General features: G+C 33.0%; 1 protein-coding gene across 11 annotated transcripts in view; it reads left to right on the top strand.

Annotated features, from left to right (window-relative positions):
• shep (RNA binding motif single stranded interacting protein alan shepard) overlaps window positions 1–18,822 on the top strand; it is a 327,333-nt gene that overhangs the window by 302,062 nt on the left and 6,449 nt on the right. For 7 of the 11 annotated variants that reach the window (XM_072526760.1, XM_072526758.1, XM_072526752.1 and 4 more), the window contains 3 exons: window positions 6,442–6,537; window positions 11,192–11,521; window positions 12,874–13,083. In XM_072526760.1, the coding sequence (XP_072382861.1) occupies window positions 6,442–6,537; window positions 11,192–11,521; window positions 12,874–13,083 (636 nt within the window). The remainder of the gene's footprint in view (window positions 1–6,441; window positions 6,538–11,191; window positions 11,522–12,873; window positions 13,084–18,822) is intronic. The other 4 variants (XM_072526759.1, XM_072526757.1, XM_072526751.1 and 1 more) reach the window with 2 other exon arrangements.

Below are 18,822 nucleotides of genomic sequence, written 5' to 3'. Positions count from 1 at the left end.
AACACCCGAACACAACAGGAAGTAACTTGCCTATTTCATGAGAAATTTCCTAATTTACCGCCTATATCCCAAGGAACAATAAGGAAAATAGAGAAGCAGTTTCGCGAGTTTGGTCATGTAAGGCAGATAAAAAAAGCAGCTGCCAATGCACTGAGTGATGAACTCAATGTAGATGTGTTGCTTGAGTTTCAGGAAAATCCACATACATCGAGTAGACAGGCATCCACTACATTCAATGCTAGCCATACATCGATAGTAAACATATTAAAAGAAAATAAATTGCATCCCTATAAGATGATACCTACTCAGGAGCTCATGGAAGACGATTTTGATAGGAGAACTTTTTTTGTGAGCAAATGATGGACATGTTGGATAACAATATCATCCAATTAGAAGACGTTATGTTTTATAATGAGTGTACTTTTTCACTTAACGGTCATGCTAATCGGCAAAATTGCCGTTACTGGGCCCCGGAAAATCCTCACTGGATGAGAGAAGAACACACTCAATACCCTCAAAAGGTTAATGTTTGGGCAGGGATTGTAGGAAACAATATCATTGGTCCCTTTTTCATTGAGGGCAACTTGAATGGCAACAATTATTTGGCACTACTTCAAAATGATGTCATTCCAACGTTGGCAAATTTATATCCTGATCCAGGAAACCCTCAAGTTCCAGCGAATACGATATGGTTTCAGCAGGATGGAGCACCACCACATTACCAACTTAGTGTCCGGCAGTACCTCGATACAATATTTCCCAATCGGTGGATAGGGAGGCGAAGATCGATTGAATGGCCAGCGCGATCACCTGATCTTACATTATTAGATTTCTTTTTATGGGGATATGTGAAGAGCCATGTGTACAAAACTAAACCTTCTAATTTAAATGACTTAAAAGAACGAATAACGCTTGCGATTAGGTCAATAGGGACAACATTTTTGAATGGAGAATGAAAAGACCTTTCAAACGATATATCACAAGCCTATACTTCCTATTTTAAAAATTGGGGGTTGTACCTGTCATTCTAAGGGGGTTGAAGGTAGGGGTTGCATTTTCACGTTAAAGAATGTCAAGTTATAATTTAAATTTGATGTGTTTTAGGATTTTTTATAAATATGTACAGTAACCTAAATAATGAATTTATTCCATTTGGCTTTTACACACTGTATAAAGTCGTCCCCGTAATTCGCTCCAGGTTGAATTATGACAGATCACATACTACATATAAAATAGGATATATAGATCAAAATAAATATTTCTTTGACAATGCTTCTTTTGTATTTTAAAAACGGATGTCCCTCTGAAAGCCAAACTGGCATATTTAATCGATTATATAGGCACGTCAAGCATAGCTCTGAATAATCAATACACTGCATAATACATATTCACAATTTATAGTGAAAATAACGTACACAGTAACGTACTTTAAAAGAAATAACTCGACATATTTAGATACACAAAATTTTTTATACAGTGTGTAAACCACTTATGGAATAAAATTATTCCTGTTCTTGTTTTAAAAAATTATAAAAAAAGTTAAGACTCGTCGACTTTTATACATATATAAATGTGCGCTTTTTAAATATAAATTTAAATGTACAAGGTAATTCACGCAATCCTAACAAAGTCCATAAGATTTATTTTTAATGGAACATCCTGTATATTTTTATATTTTTAAAAGCTGCGTAAAAACCTGATCTCAACGAACTATATCATGTAGGGTCTCTTATGAATAAAACAGGGTGGAATTTTGAAATTATAAAGTGTTGTAACCACTTACGAAATAAAATTGTTTGTGTTCTTATCTTAGAAAGTTATGAAAAACGCTGGGGCACGTCAACTTTTAAATTCAAATGTGCGCTTTTTAAACATAAATTGAAATTTATAGGATGATTCACGCAAGTCTAACATAGTCCATTCATCTTTAGTTGTAATTAAACACGCTGTATGTTAATGTCAAGACACTAAATACATGAAATTTTGAAATAATAATTTATATAATGGTATTTTTTTAATTAGCTTAATATAGATATCAAATTTCTAAACTAAGTATCAATATATTGGTATTTGTATTTAAATTCTTGATGAAAATTATACATAATTTCAAAATTTCAACTATTATTCATATAATAGAAAGAGATACAGGGTGTTCCATTAAAAATAAACATGATGGACTATAATTGACTTGCGTAAATCACCCTCTACATTAAAATTTCTTTTAAAAAACGCCCATTTGAACTTAAAAGTTAACGTATCCCAGTGTTTTTTATAATTATTTAAAATAAGGACACAAACAATTTGATTCCATAAGTCGTTTCCACGCTGTATAATTTCAAAATCTCACCCTGTAATATTCATAATAGACCCTACATGATATAGTTCGTTGAGATCAGGTTGTTAAGGAGCTTTAAAAATATACAGGGTGTTCCATTAAACAAAAAGTTCTGGACTATGCTAAGCTTGCGTGAGTCACCCTGTACATTTAAATTTATGTTTAAAAAACGCATATTTAATATATAAAAGTCGACGGGTTCCAGCGTATTTTATAATTTTTTAAAACAAGGAGAAAAATAATTATTCTATAAGTGATTTCCACCCTATAGATATCATGTACTGCAGGAATTGAATAATTTTATCATGGCATGTGTCTACAATTATATTAATCAAGGTTCTATTACTTTAAAATCTTGAAAGCTAAATAATTTTTGTTTTTAAATTCAGCCCGACGTATTAACATGGCATAAAAGGTTTGATGTGATTGTATAATATAAAAGAAGACTGAGAGCATTCTGCATGTTGTATAAAATAACAATGAGGAATTGCATTTTGTAAAAAATATAATACAAATTGTGCACCTTTTTGATTTAACCAGATATATTAGTATTAACACATTGTATGTATTTTAGTAGAAATATTCGGCACTAACCATTATTTTTTTGTATTTGTATATTTATCTGCAGATTTGGAAAGTAAAAATGTTTACCTTGTTATATCATCCACATCACCTGTGTTCCTTTTATGATACTACAGACAATAATCAGTTAGTTACATACCGTATTAACAGTCAAAAATTTACACAAGCTGTTAAAAAATTAATAATCCAAAATCGTTGACAAAATCAAACAAATCCATTGCAATGACCAAAAAGACAGATCAGAGATGAATTTAAAAAATTTCGTTTGGCGACGAAATCTTTTAGATTATACCTATACCTTATTTAAATTCTTGTTAAATTCTTAAGATATTATTCCGGAAATGAATACACATAGCTAGACAAGATACAGAAAGGTAGACATAAAAATGTCAGTCAGTGAAGGTCAAGGAATGCACTCATTAAACAATCGTTTCTCGATAAGAAAAAATAAAGTTCCGTACACGGAGAAAATAGAACAGGTAGATAGATAGATCATTTGCAATTTGCAAATGACAAAGTTATTTCAGGAAACAACTTTTTAACTTGAATTATAGGTTATTCATTGAGTTTCGAATAAAATTACTGTCGTAGTAAATTATAATATAAATATCAATTCGAGAGATACCACGATGAACTGTTGTAAATATTAGAGTCACTATCATATTATTACAACGTTATTATAATGCAAGGGGCACGGAAAAAGATCTACGAAAGAGATAATCTACGAAAATAATTCAACCTAACTACTGCAGTTTTCAGAGTAGCAGTCAATTAAGTCAGTTAGCCATGTTGGTATCCAACATCAGTAACAGATAGGTACTACAAGAAAAGAAAAAGAGATACCAGACTCTAATCTCAAATGCACAAATTCTCAGAATACATATATTTAGGTCAAATAATAAAATTCAGGATGTGTGAAACTGGCAAAATAAATTGACGTGTTTGAGCGTTTTTCATAGTATCTGAAGACTTCCAAATTATTAATCCATAATTTATACAGTGTTCCAACGAAAATTTGAACCCCTCCCCAGAAACTCAGAAACCAAAAAAAAAAACACGTCAATTTGATTTGGGGGGGGGGGGACGAATTTTCATGCCCACAAATGTAACCTCCTACTGCCCCGCATCAACCCCCTGTTTTTTTTTTAACAGCAAGCGTGGTTGAGTTGCACATAATTTGAACGGTATTTTTTTTTTCTACACGACACTCTATTTTTTTATTTTCGGAATAACTTTGAAGGTAATTTTGGATTTAACTAATTTATTGGTTGAACACAGTAATAACAAATAACAATATATTTTTGATTTTAGGTATCCCCACAAAAAAAAAATCCAAACGCGAAAGATCCGGTGATCTGGCCGGCCACTCTTGTTGATTGAAACGTTGATTCAAAAATTGTCTTACGCGTATATCATAATAATAATCGTCAGATGTAGACCAAACCAAAGAAATTAAGACACGCATTGAAATAGTACGTGCATCATTCATTAAACTTAAAAAGTTTCTTTGTTGTCGGGATATAAGGTTAGAACTACGCCTGAGAATGCTTCGATATTACGTGTTCTCTACTCTTCTTTATGGCTTGGAAGCGTGGACACTATAAGTTGGCCGCCTTTGAATTTTGGTGTTACAGAAGAATCCTACGAATATCATGGACTCAAAGAATGTCAAACGTGGAAGTAACTAGAAGGATAGGAAATGAGCCGGAAATAATATTAACTATCAAAAGAAGAAAACATGAGTACTTTGGACATGTGATGAGAGGGCAAAAATACGCATTATTACAACTTATTATGCAAGGCAAAATCCGAGGAAAGCGAAATGTGGGAAGACGAAGAATATCTTGGCTTAAGAACTTAAGGGAATGGTTTGGATGAAGTAGTGCAGAACTTTTTAGAGCGGCAGTCAACAGAGTCCGCATAGCCATGATGATTTCCAACCTTCGATAGAAGATGGAACTTAAAGAAGAAAAGTATATCATAATATGGGGGTGCCCCGTCCTGTTGGAAAGTCAGTTCATCCTCTAAAAGATTATTATCAGATTCCAATGTGTCAGTGATGAGCGGATCAATAACGTCTTCTAACAAATTTAAATAAGTTGTTCCGTTGAGATTTCCTTCAAGAAATAATGGTCCAATAACGTGATTCCCTAAATTGCCAACCCATACATATACTTTCTGAGGTGTTTGTTCATGAATAAATGAGGATTACTGTTACCCCAATAACGACAATTATATCTATTAACTTCACCATATAACATAAAACTACGCTCGTCGGAAAAACACGTATTGTACAATCGATGTTGGTTGTTATTTATGATTTCACTAAATTCTTCACAAAATTGAGACTGACAATCAGAATCATCTTCGTTTAATTGATGGAGTAATCGTATTTTATAAGAGTGACATTTATTGGATTTTATATTTCGATAAAAACTAAAGGCTGATACACCAGATGCACGAGATAGTTATCTGATAGACTGTCGATTATCCATTTGTAAATGACCCAATACCACCACTTCAACTGCTTCATGTCGCACTCGACGGTATACTTCGAGCTTTGTGTTGTTAACGTCATCTGTAGCTTCAAACTTATTAGTTAAATGTTTAACGTATTGGTGACGCGTTTTTTTCTGAGTGGTTCGTATTAAAGATCCATAGTATAGCTTAACTGATTCTATGCTTTTTTCACCATAATATCCCATTGTTGTAAGCCCTTATAATAATATCTCTGATTAATCAGTCGTTGACAAATCTAAAATCAAAGATAACCTGTTAAACACTAAAGAAGATAATTAGGATTCATTATCTTAAAAAAAAAATTCATATGAAAAATTGATATTTTTACAAAAAGAAAAAATATCTTCAACACAGTGGTAGGTCACTAAGAACATTTAACCAGTTAATTTGGTGATATTTTATGTTTTTCTTGTTATGAATGATATTCAACCAATCAATTAGTTAAATTCAAAATTACCTTCAAACTTATTAAGTAAATTAAAAAAAAAACTGTCGTGCAGAGAAAAAAATTAGGTACCTTTCAAATGATGTGCCACTCGACCACACTTGCTATTTAAAAAAACTGGTGAATGATGCGGGGAGGTAGGGGGTTACGTTTGAGGGCACGAATTTTGCATAAAAATTCGTCCCCCTCCCAATACAAATTGACGTGTTTTGTCTGAGTTTCTGGGGGGGGGGGAGGAAGTCAAATTTTCGTTGGAACAAAAATGTTTATATCGACATGCTCCTTATACACCTTTTATTATATCTTCATATATAGTTTATGAATATGACCTAATATTAGAGTGTAACGCCATTTAATTTTTAACGTAGAAATACTGTAATTTCAACTGATATAACGTTTAAGTAAAAACTAGATATGTTCTAAAATACTGTTTCCTACAGATATCTCTTTGGTCACTGTTTAGTAAACTGTCAACTTTATTAATATTAATATTACTTTCCAAATCGCTCTATCGGTAAGAAGTATGCCGTGAAATTCATTAACTTCTTATTTTTGACAGCAACAGGAACAAGATCCTACAAATTTGTACATCGCTAACTTGCCGCCGAATTTTAAGGAATCAGATTTAGACCAAATGTTATCTAAATATGGACAAGTAAGTAAATATTATATAATTGCCTTTTTGCTTTCCACTACAATGTACTTCACAAAATTTCCACTAAATGTACTGTCATTTTACGTACATAAATATATCATATGGTGGTGTGTCACCGAAAATTATTATAAATTCAACGTTTAAAGTCTATTTGTTTACAACTGGCAGCTCATTATAAATGCAAATCTTCAAATGTAGGTTAAGGGGTACCGTCAAGGCCACAAACCATTGCCGTACGGATGTAGTTGAAACCAATAAGTTTTTTTTTGAAAAATTAAGAGTTATGGATTAATTTGTTTAGTTACATATACTTTAATAAAAAAAGATCCCGTGAAATTAAAAACTCTTGTAACACCAATAGTAACCAATAATAATAAGAAAATAGAAAGCACGAATTTTGTAAAAGTTGTATCTTAGGCAGGTAATTTCCTATATTTTCTTTTCGCTCTTTAATTTTTTTCACGGAGTAACTTCTCTCTTTTAGTAGTAGTGCTGTTTTTGAATTTATAAGGCATATCTATACTATTACATTCATACAGGGTGTCTCAGAGTAGATTTTAGTATTTAAACTTACCTTACGCCGACCCTGTTCGAAATTCCATGTAAACCATATGCCAGCCGTGTAGCCGACACATGAGGATTTCAGTTACCATGGAACAGTGGACAAAAACGCAGCGTGCCTGCGTGGTTGAGGCGTATTTTAAAGCTAACGATTCCTATACAGTTGCTCGACGGCGTTTCTGTGTGCGGTACAATATTAGACGCGTGGGTGATGCACCAGTCGCGATGTTAGTGCACGCATGGGTAAAGAAATTTAGAGAAGAAGAAATTGCTACAAATGTGAAACATCTAGGCAAACCAAAAACTATTCAAATTCCTGTCAATATTGCAAGAGTTCGACGTGCTGTGAATGGTAATCCTCGACGTTCACTTCGCAAACATGCACAAGCGCTAAATTTGTCTCGTGCTAGTATCCAGCGTATTTTAAAGAAGGATTTAAATTTTCACCCTTTCAAAATTCAGTTAGGCGAATATTTGAAAGAAACTGATCACTTACTGAGGAAAACTTTTCTGAGGAGATGACTCGTTTTTGGGATGACGGTGGCTTAGAAGTGATTATTTTCAGTGACGAGGCTCACTTTCACCTTAATGGATATGTCAATAAGCACAATTCTCGCTAAATGTCAACAGTGCACGATACACTGCCATATTGCGGAATTGGCTACGTCCAGAATTGAATAATTTTGTAGGGTATAATTCAGGAAATACATGATTCCAGCGAGACGGTGCTACGCCACACACAGCGAGCACTTCAATAAACGCCCTAAACAGAAATGTTTCCAGGCACACTGATTTCACAAAATGGTGATATTCGTTTTCCACAAGATCTCCAGACCTTACCCCTTAAGATTTTTTTGTTGTGGGGGTATTTACAGAACATCGTCTACGCTAATCCACCAGCCACAATCGAAGAGCTGAAGCAAAATATTCGAAACGCTATTAACAACATTCCAGTGAATATGTAAGAGCGCGTCTTTCTCAATTTGCGATCCAGATCCAGATAAGAGGGCTACGAGCGAGATGGTCAACATCTAACCGACGTGTTATTTAAGAACTAAAATCCGCCTGTTCTGTGTCTATTTTCGTAATAAATGTTTTTCTAACAGGTTCTGAAACAGAGTTTTATTGATTTAAAAACTAAAATCTACTCTGAGACACCCTGTATAAGTCTTTGTCTCATTAGAGGATAATCCTTTATCAATGACTGATGAATTTGACAAATCATTTTTTGGGATACCTGCCTACCTACCGACCGAGTAAGGGAAAGTTGTGACGAATTTGATACCGTCCGTGTTATCAGTTCGCAGTTTAGTCCATGCGTTAAAATGGCATCATCGTTTCAAGTTGTTGCTGCTAAACTTATTATTATTCTCTGAGAGAAAAAACTATTGTGTTAAGTGTTCATGATTCCATTGTTCATCAACAACTGTTAATAATGCAGTCGATGTGCTCCGGTATGACAGGTGTTAGTGAAAGAACCATGTACAGATTTTTAAGTGAAAGAAAACAAGGAAACATTACTGAGCCAAAAAGACATGAAGGAAAACAACCAATGGAAATTGATGACTTTCGTAGAAACGTCCTTCGGAGAAAAGTTCATTCGTTCTATTTAAACAAGGAGATTTCTACATCGGATACGATATTAAAGGCAATAAGATAATAATTTTTTTTTCACTTTGGCTGAGATTAGTTATGGAGATTATTTAAAGAAATCGGTTTTTGCTATGAAAATCAAAGAAAAAAACCTATATTGAACGATACAGAAGAGATTGTTTGTTGGCGAAGGCAATATTATTTGAGAACGATACGAACGAAGTTTAACCTTTAATTGTGGCTTATTCCCATTTAAATAGTAATTACTTTAAAATGCCACAAGAAAATAGCTTCAGAACAATATTGGTATACCACTTTTGACAAGATCGTACATGTTACATTAAGCAGGGTAATGCCTTGATATTATCACAATCCATTGAGTCTCCCTTTTTGAATATGGGGATTATAACTCCGAGGCGACATTGATGTGACATTTGTATCTGATTCTAGATTTTGGTAAGCACTTTGTGTAATACTTCTATTAGGCTTTCTCCACCCTGCCTAATTAACTCTTCAGGACATTATTAATCATTTAATAAAATGCCTTTCAAATATAGTAATAACAGTGCTACAAAGAGCAAGAGGAAGTCCTACTCGTTAAAAAAAATTGTAGATAATTAATGAGTCCCTATCATTATTATTATCAAAACAATACAACTGATTGTACTGAAATTAAGTTTACTTTTCATTTCCCACATTTCTTGAAACTTATATTTTTTATAAAAAATTGAAAGGTCTATATTCTGTTCTTGATTCGATCTAATTTTATTGTATCATTAATTAAATTTATTAATTGTATATAAAAATAATATAAAAACTTCGTTTAATAGCGTTAATAGACTCCAGCCAACTTAGGTGGAGTTGGCTGGTGTCTGCAGACCAATCCTCGAGTATAGACATACCGTTCCCGGAAATTTAAATGTTAAACCATCGTTTAATTTTATACTATCTAGTATCTAATACGTAATTTAGATGCTTGGTGATAAGTTTATTTCACTAGAAGTTTTTACTTCTAGTTTAATGGGTATAATTTTTACCCAGTATAAAATTTACGATTGAGACAGTAAAAGTCGCGGCATATTATCGTGCACGTATAGTTTCCGGCACGTAGCGTTTCCACTCCAGCAATTGGGCTGCGCGTTCACATTTTCATACATAGAACGTTTCAGTTTCGTTCGGTGAAGATATATTATGATCTCGCTTTTCTCGACAAAAATTATGTGCAATTGCTCTTCTACTTAACGATGAAGAATGAACAACTGTGTTAAAAAGAAGATTTGAAGTACATCCAATACTAAGAGAAAGGAAGAAGGAATGTGAATACTGGACTTTATACAGAGAATTAATTTATGTCGATGAAAATATTATGGATATTTTAGAATGAATAGGAATTATTAAATTTAATTTCACCTTCAGTTAAAAAACAAAATACAGTATACTCCCTCTATAACGAAAACGGTTATTACGAGTTTTCGCTTATAACGAGGTACATTAGATGTAACGTGAAATTTACGTTTTGGCCCGACCCTAGCTATAAATAAATACCCTTTTTAAGTGCCGTCCGCAATAAACTTCTTACAATTTATCATTCTTAGTCGGAAATATACAATTTATGATTCACAAGTGTCATTGTAGGGGGTTGACCATTCACACCTAATAATATAGGTCCTAATAGACAAGATGTGGAAAGTGTTTTAAATGTTGTCAGAAACTTTATCCAAAGAAAAAACGCAAATGAAGAAGCATAAAACTGTTTCACATCTTTAGAAAATATGATAGATAGAATACTGGACAATTTAAAGCAGTTAAAAATGACAGACTTCTTCCAATTGCAGACGCAGTAGTTTATGTTATTCTTGAAAATACGCTTTACACAGATTTACAGAATACAGATTTTTTGTTTTAACGTATATCATTGACAATAAAAGTAAACAACTCTTTTTTGTTTTAATGTATTTCATTGACAATAAAAGTAAACAACTTTTTTTCAAAAACGCCATTCAAACAATATTTATTAGCATCTTATATTGCTCCGAATGGCTTCACTATAGAAAGTTAATGTTTTAGAAAACTACATATTCATATGTATGCACAGTATTATTGTTGTCGGATATAACGAGATCCGCTTATAACGAGGTAATTAGTCTGCCATTTCAGTTCTCGTTATAGAGGGAGTCTACTGTACTACATTTAACGAAGCCATACATATCAAATCAAAAAGTATTTTTAAAAAGAAGAGGTATCACTTCCGTACAAAAGTCCTAATTGTTTATCACTTCCGTTCCAATAAAAACACATGCATAAATGACAAAATACGCTATGTTCCGGACAGTGTGCGTTGGTCATATTTAAAACCATTTAAATTATATTTTTCGGAAACTAAACGCTATGTGCTGGAAACGCAACATGCACGATAATATGCCACGGCCTTAAATTAATAGTAGATCACAAACACATCACTATAAAGTTGGTTTATGATTAAAAATATGTAATTTTTTAGGTTATATCAACGCGTATCCTTCGGGACGCTTCTGGTATATCCAAAGGAGTAGGGTTCGCAAGAATGGAGAGCAAAGAAAAATGCGAGTACATCATCCAGCACTTCAATGCCAAAATGCTACCAGCAAGTAAAGAACCGTTATTGGTTAAATTCGCCGACGGAGGCAACAAAAAGAAGAACATGTATAAAAATAATGACAACGTTAAGATGTGGCGAGACAGCGCAGAAGGTTTAACGGCGGTTCAATATGATCCGTCTACATTGGCGCAAAATGGAGTCGCAGGTCAGCATTTGGTGCCGACTTTAACGAATTACAGGCATTATAATCAGGTAAATTGGTTTTAGAGTAAGGTTTCTATTTTTTAAAGTAGATGCTTCAAAATTTTGCTGCTTTTGTAATATCTGCTATAGTAATATCTTCTAAATTTGTAATCTGTGTGGTTTTTAAAACCAAATGTATCTTTCTGACTATCCTTTCTGGCATATATTCGGTCGAATATACGTAGACGAACAAAACACTAATTTATGGACTAATGACTCTTACGGACGAGATGGATTATCTCCCATGTTTCCAGATTATTTTTAAATTTAAAATTACCAGCTTTTATATGGATTTCGTTCACCCAATAAAGTTATTAAAAAGAACAAAACCTTTTTTTTTTTGTTTTAATATGGCCGGTATTGTACACAAATCATCTAGTGTAGGAGTTCAATGCTATACCTTGTGTTATGTCAATAATTTAATTTTGTTTAAAATTACTTTTCTTTTTGTGTGGACATGAATCTGTCTGTTTTTCAATGTGCTTCCAGTAAGTTGTCGTTCCATCGTTTTCGTGGACTCCCCACTGATCGTCTTCCTATTGAGAACCCATCTTTCCGTTCCATTCTACTCTTCTATTTCTTACCCAGTCCTTGATGTTCTCCAACTTGTTTCTTCGTCTTATATCTATACTTCTAGCTCTGTCCCATAGTGTTTTACCATCAATTTTTCCAAATCTTTGCTGTTTCTAACATCCTTTTTGTCCTCTCTGTATCTTGTTTTTGCCGCTTATGTCATTATTGGTCTGATGACTGTTTTGTAAAGGGATTAGAAAGTAAACAATTATACAACAAATTGATTTGTATAATTATGTTGTTGTGTTTAGCTTTGAGGGAATATTTACTGCTATTTACCAGAAGAAGGACATATACGGTTGTAAGAGGGCAATTTAGCAGACATATTCATTCCACAGCAACAGTGGATGGAGTGTACACTACCATAAGAGAAACAGTAGTGGATCTTTATGGGTAACTGTTGGATTGGTAACTGGTCCTGAGACCTTTGTGAAGGCTCTTGCTTAGTCTGTGACCGGAATATATGGAAATAATGCGACAAATGTAGCAGTAGTATAATCAGACTTAGGTGTATGTGGATGTGTAGCAGGATTTAGATGTCTATGAGTAATATTTTGGATGGGAGATTATTGGTTTAACTATAATTTGACGTTATAACTACAATTATTGTGTAGCTCTTTTTTAATCAATTATACTGATAGTCTCAAATAGTAGACATTTTTTCATTACTCACTAACCATGTCTTAAAAATTACTAACATGTTTTGCTTTCTGCTGATTTTTTAAAGTTATACAAATATATTACCAATTTCGGTCTTGTATAATTAGTTATTTATTCTAATTCTTTAGTTTGTTGATGTACAGTTTCCTTCGTACACTACTGGACAATGGCCGTTCCCGTATGTTATGGCGCCTCCATTGGCTACTGTGGAGGAAAGTTACAATTTGCCTGGACACATGGCAGCTCAGTATAAGAACGACGGACAACCTCCTCGGGGAATACCGCTTATGATGCCATCTACAGAAACAACTGTTCCTTATACAAATATCATACCTCAGGTAGGTAATTGCATCAAATCGTTGTGATCAAATTATTGCGTAGTTGAGGCTACTAGTTGATGCAAAATTATGTAAAAATTTGGCTCTCGATTCTCTAAAATCTGAGAAACTATTGTTGAAACGGTAAAACCAAGAATATATGTGCTAATAATGTAGTTTCAATTTCGTCTTACTGTTTAAACTATTAAGAGGGGTGCGAAAGGGATGTATTTTGTCTCATGTACTGTTCAACCTCTATGTGAAAAATGTTTTTGGAGAGGCACTCGAAGGCTCTGGATGTGGTATAAAGGTCAATGGGTATCCGATACCGCAATAATCACTGACAACGACAATGATATGCAGTTTGATGCTAAATAAAATAAATGCCGTAGGAAAAATATATAGCTTGAAAATAAATGCTGGAAAAATTAAATGCATGGCAATAAGAAAAAATGCTCTTTTAAGAGTACAGCTGCAAGTAGATAATGCTCCAATCGAGTAAGTGAAATCATTGAAATGCTTGGAAATGATAGTGAATGACCAATGGGATCCTCAACAAGAAATAAAATGCCGTACCGAACAAGCTAAACAAGCTTTTATTAAATTTAAACCGCTACTATGTAACCGGAAATTTCATTTTAAAATATATTTATTTTGAAGTTTCGGTTTCCTCTTCGAAAATGGGAAAAGTATTTTGCGAATGATGTTCGAAGTGGAAATCAAAACATCAAAATAAACGTATTTTAAACCGAAACTGTGGTCAATTCCCATTAAAGATAGTAAATAGCAGTTGTTCGGTATCCCTCTATCTCTTCTAGTCATTTGGAAACATCTATGTGAAATTAATTATTGGCGTAGATGTTGCCAAATCACTAGAAGAGATAGAGTAAGAATACTGAAATCAGAGATCGTTTGGGCATAGACATTAACATCCGGGAAACTATAGAATGCAAAAGGCTGAAATGGTATGATCATGTCGAAAGGATGGATGATCAAAGATGCCCAAAGAGGATCTCCACCAATTGCAGAAAAAAAAGAAGACCAAGAAGAAGATCGTCGAGACAAGAAGTAAATGGTGCAATGGAAGGTGCGAAGGAAGATAGGCGTTTACAACCAAATGACTAGAACGGTCGCAAGAGTTGACGGCGACAGCTGTAATACAGTATATAGCCATATACTACAAATATGTCAATAAAAACAGGAAGTAAAATGGAAATTTTAATTTAACGAATCAGTGTACAGTATAGTGGATAAACACAAGAAACAAGATACCGTCTAAACTCTGTAAATCGAAGCTCTAAGGAATTAGAAAAAGCGTTCAGGTTAGAGAAAAGTGTAATAAAGCAATACTGGGGGAACACAATTTAGATGTAAGCGAGTATTGTACGAAAAGTAATCCGTCCAAACGGTAGAACTGGTAATAAGACTAGGAATATTCTCTCCTGCATAAAGCATTAAGAAAATATTGTATAGTTCATGTGTATTAATTAGGCTATGTTCGAATAAATTGACAACACATTATTTGGGTAGTAGACGTAAATGCACAAAAAATAGTTGAAATATTAAGTACATGTTGTTATTATATACGTATATAAGTATTATTTCTGACACTACTGAATGCAAATTATTGGATAATAAAAAATACAGAGAGTTGTACATTCATACACTATAGGAGCATTATAGATTTCGCCGGTGTTTCGCATTTTGACCAAGAAATGTCACAATGGTCATGGGTGATCTAAATGCAGGAAACTTTGGAGTAGGAACTAAGATAAAAGGGAAAAAAGATTAGCTCAATTTAGTAAGAAAGAGAAGAGAAGAAAGAGAAGAGAATTTGTATCCTCTAGAAGACTATGCACATAGAAATCTCTAACTGACAACCAAAATAATATTATCCGAAATAAAATTGACTATCTACTCATTAATAAGAATACATAAACTCCCTCATATACATCAAAACATGCCCTGGTGGTGATATAAGATCGGATCCACTAATAGGAAGATTTATCATTAAACTCAAGAAACTCAGCGAGAAAAAACAGTCCAATACAATACAGATATCTCGATTAAGAGACTACAATAAAGGTAAAAGGTTCACGAAAAATTAAAGAGTTTAATAAAATAGACATACCATCTGTTGAAGACGTAAACCGAAAATGTAAACCGAAAATGGGAAATATAAAGGATCTTTTGGTGCACTCATGCGGGACAAAAAGAAAAGAGAAAACTCAGAACAAACACGGATTTTTAACAAATGAAATCGTAGAACTTAAAGAATAACACACAAAAATAAAGACAGCAATACATATAAAACTATACAAACTGAGATAAGAAGAAAGATAAGAAAAAGAGAATGAATTAATAGTTACGAACAACAAGAGAAAAAGTAACATATTACTGGACAGGAATGGAAAAATTCTACCAGACACTCACAACAGATTGAAGAGATAGCAAGAGTATATCCGAAAGCTATTCCTAGATGAAAGATCAAAGTTAGTAGAAACGAAGATACGGCCACTTACAGTTCGCCAGATGTGAAGAAAGAAGAAGTACTACAAGTCATAAACCTAACAAAAAACAACAAAACGATCTCGAATCTCGATCAAATACACTACAGGAATTATTCCTAAATATTGACTGATATCTACTTTTTTTATAGAATTGCCCAAGAAACCAAATGCAAATGAATCAAGATAATCGAACAATCAGTTTAATTACCCACACACTGAAAATATTGCTGAAGGTCATACATCAAAGAATATATAAAATGCTTGAGGAAGATATTAGCGAAACCCAATTTGGATTTAAAATCGCTATTTGCCACATTGTCATACAAAGATGCATGGATGTCAATCACCAGTATACCTATGTTTCTTAGATTATAACAAAATATTTGATAAAATAGACCCAACCATTTTATATTTAATTACTGGAAAAGAAAAACTTGACATAAAGGACATCCGAATTAGTAGCAACCTCCATTACAATCAGACAGCTGTACTAAAGGAAGGAAATAAAGTATCAGATGAGATAGAAAGGGATATCGGACAAGGATATCCGTTATTGCCTACGCTGTTCAATTTATATTCAGAGAAAATAATTAAGGAAGTAATGAAGGAATCAACAACAGGCATAAAAGTACATAGAGGATCTCCAACAAATGATAGTTAGAATAGTACAAGTAAGCGAAGATAACGGATTATCCCTAAATGTATTAAAGACACAATTTTTGTTAAGTTGTCTAAAGTATATCTTAAACTCTTGAAATAAGTTAGGTGGATCGTGTCAGAAATGTCGAGGTTTTGAGAAGAATGGGAAAAGAGAGAAAAGTGCTGAATACTATTAAAATCAGAAAATTACAATATTTGGGACATGTCATAAGACGTGAACATTATAATCTGCATCAAGGGGTAATACAGGGAAAGAGAAGCCAAAGGAGCAGACGTATTTCATGGTTGAATAATTTAAGTCTGTGGTTTAGATGTGGCTCCATTGAACTACTTAGAGCAGTAACATCCAAGATATGTATTTCCGTGATGATTGTCAACGTTCTTAGAGGAGATGGCACATGAAGAAGTTAATATGCCATATACCATATCTTTGTCCTAAGAAATACTTAAAAAAAATTAGCGAGTATAATATAGATACCATACATTTACATTTAGTCTAAAACTGAAGAAATCTGAAGCAACTTAACATGTAAATTCCAATGAGTAAATTCCAACATATTTATAAAAAAAATTATAAAGTACCCTAATGTGTAGTGTTGTCGAGTCACTGTGGAGGAAAACAGGGATTACCTCTAAATTTTTTATAACTGAATTGATTTTGCTAAAAATTTGAAATTAGACTTATCTTACTCCCCTCTTCAAAAATTATATATAAGCTAGGTGAGCATTTTATTTTAAGGGGTGAAAATCTCCCCTTATTGAAATAAAATTAAAAAAAAATGAATATTAAAGCATTTTATGGATTTAAATCATGTTAAATTTTGCAATTAAAGTGTTTTCAATTATAATAATGGATATTGTTTATATTCTCAATCTTTGAACACTCTTAAAAAACATCCCTTTTAATAAAAATAATTGTAAAAAATCGCTTAACAGGTTCAAACGTTTTTGTAATGCATTTATCATCTATAATGTAATTCTCTGCTTATATAAAATAATTTTGGTTGATACCAACATTTAAACCCTTAAAAACTACCCCCTATGTCAAAAATATATAAATCTTTTTTAATAACTTCAGAAGTTTTTTTTTTGATTGGTCCCTTACTTTCAACCTTTAAAAATAACCGTTGTGTCAAAATGTCATAAAAAATTATGATAATTTCAAGCACTATAATCTTGTATTTATATTTCAGAAAAAATTCATTTACTGTTCATAGAATTTTCAACACTTTAAAAACCACCTCTATGCTCTTGAAACAAACTCCCTTTTGATAAATGGGTAAATAAAAAAATTAAGTATATTCATATATACAGAAAATAAGTCGATGTCCCAAAATACAAATTTTTTGTGTCCTCCAAAATTTTTTCCAATAAGTGCAATTGTTTTTTTAGGTTAACTCCGTTAATTTTTAAGCTATAGTGTCCATTAAACAAACATCTTAAAGGTAATTTCAAAGGCTGCAAGACTAGGTACAATAAAATATTTAAAATCCCTAAAAAAATATCTGGGATATACAGTAAATGATAAGTGGGACCCAGACGTAGAGATTAAGATCCGAATTGAAATAGCAAGATCCAAATTCATCAAAATAAGAAAGCTCTTAAGCAACCGCCACCTAAGCGTTAACCTCCGATGGCGCGCCACGAAATGCTACGTACTCTCTACGCTACTTTACGGAGTTGAAGGGTGGACGTTAACAGCAGCAACTATAAAGAAGTTAGCGGCTCTAGAAATGTGGCTGTATCGACGCATACTGAAAATACCTTGGACAGACAGAGTGACCAACACAGAGGTATTAAGACGAATGGGTAAAGAGGTGGAATTGTTAACAATTGTTAAAAGGAGGAAAGCGTCATACCTGGGCCATGTGTTCCGTAATGATAAGTACAGTCTGCTACAGCTTATCGTGGAAGGCAAGATTGAAGGTAGAAGAGGTTTGGGCAGAAAGAAGAAATCCTGGCTGAAAAACTTGGGAGAATGGTTTCAAATATCAGAAGCTGCGAACATAATACAAGCGGCACAAAACAGAGAAACCTATCTTTTGATGGTCGCCAACCTTCGGTAAAAGACGGCACATAAAGAAGAAGAAAACCCCTTTCCTTTTAAGTAGTAAAGAGCCAAAAACATCAAAATTTTTGTTAAGAAAAAAGCTACATTTTTGCGTATAACCATTTTTCACATATCTTTTGAAGTTTTAGATTTATTCTGAAGAAATGCCAATTTTTAGATGTCAAAAAAAAAAGTTTAATATCAGCCCTTTCTAAACCGGCTAAACTTTTAGAGCTGATAAAAATAGTACTTATACTGCTCGTTTTTTTTTAAACAGAGTAATCCAACTTCTCTCCATCGTATTCCGCTTTATTTTATTGCTCATTTTGAAGATTTTTTCATGTCCTTTAAAAAGTGTCCTATGAAAGTTTTTGTCGAACAATATTTCCATTTTCCGATATTTGATGTTAAATACATCGTATAGTACCCCAAAAATAAAAAGTCATCTTCAAACAATTATAAATCGCTTAGTATTGTACATAGAAAACTGAATAAAAAACCAATATCTTTGTTGTTTTATATGCTTAAGTTTTGTTCATT

This window comes from Diabrotica undecimpunctata, chromosome 3 (assembly GCF_040954645.1).
Source record: "Diabrotica undecimpunctata isolate CICGRU chromosome 3, icDiaUnde3, whole genome shotgun sequence".
Taxonomy (NCBI): domain Eukaryota; kingdom Metazoa; phylum Arthropoda; class Insecta; order Coleoptera; family Chrysomelidae; genus Diabrotica; species Diabrotica undecimpunctata.
This window is presented reverse-complemented; position numbering and strand designations above follow the sequence as displayed.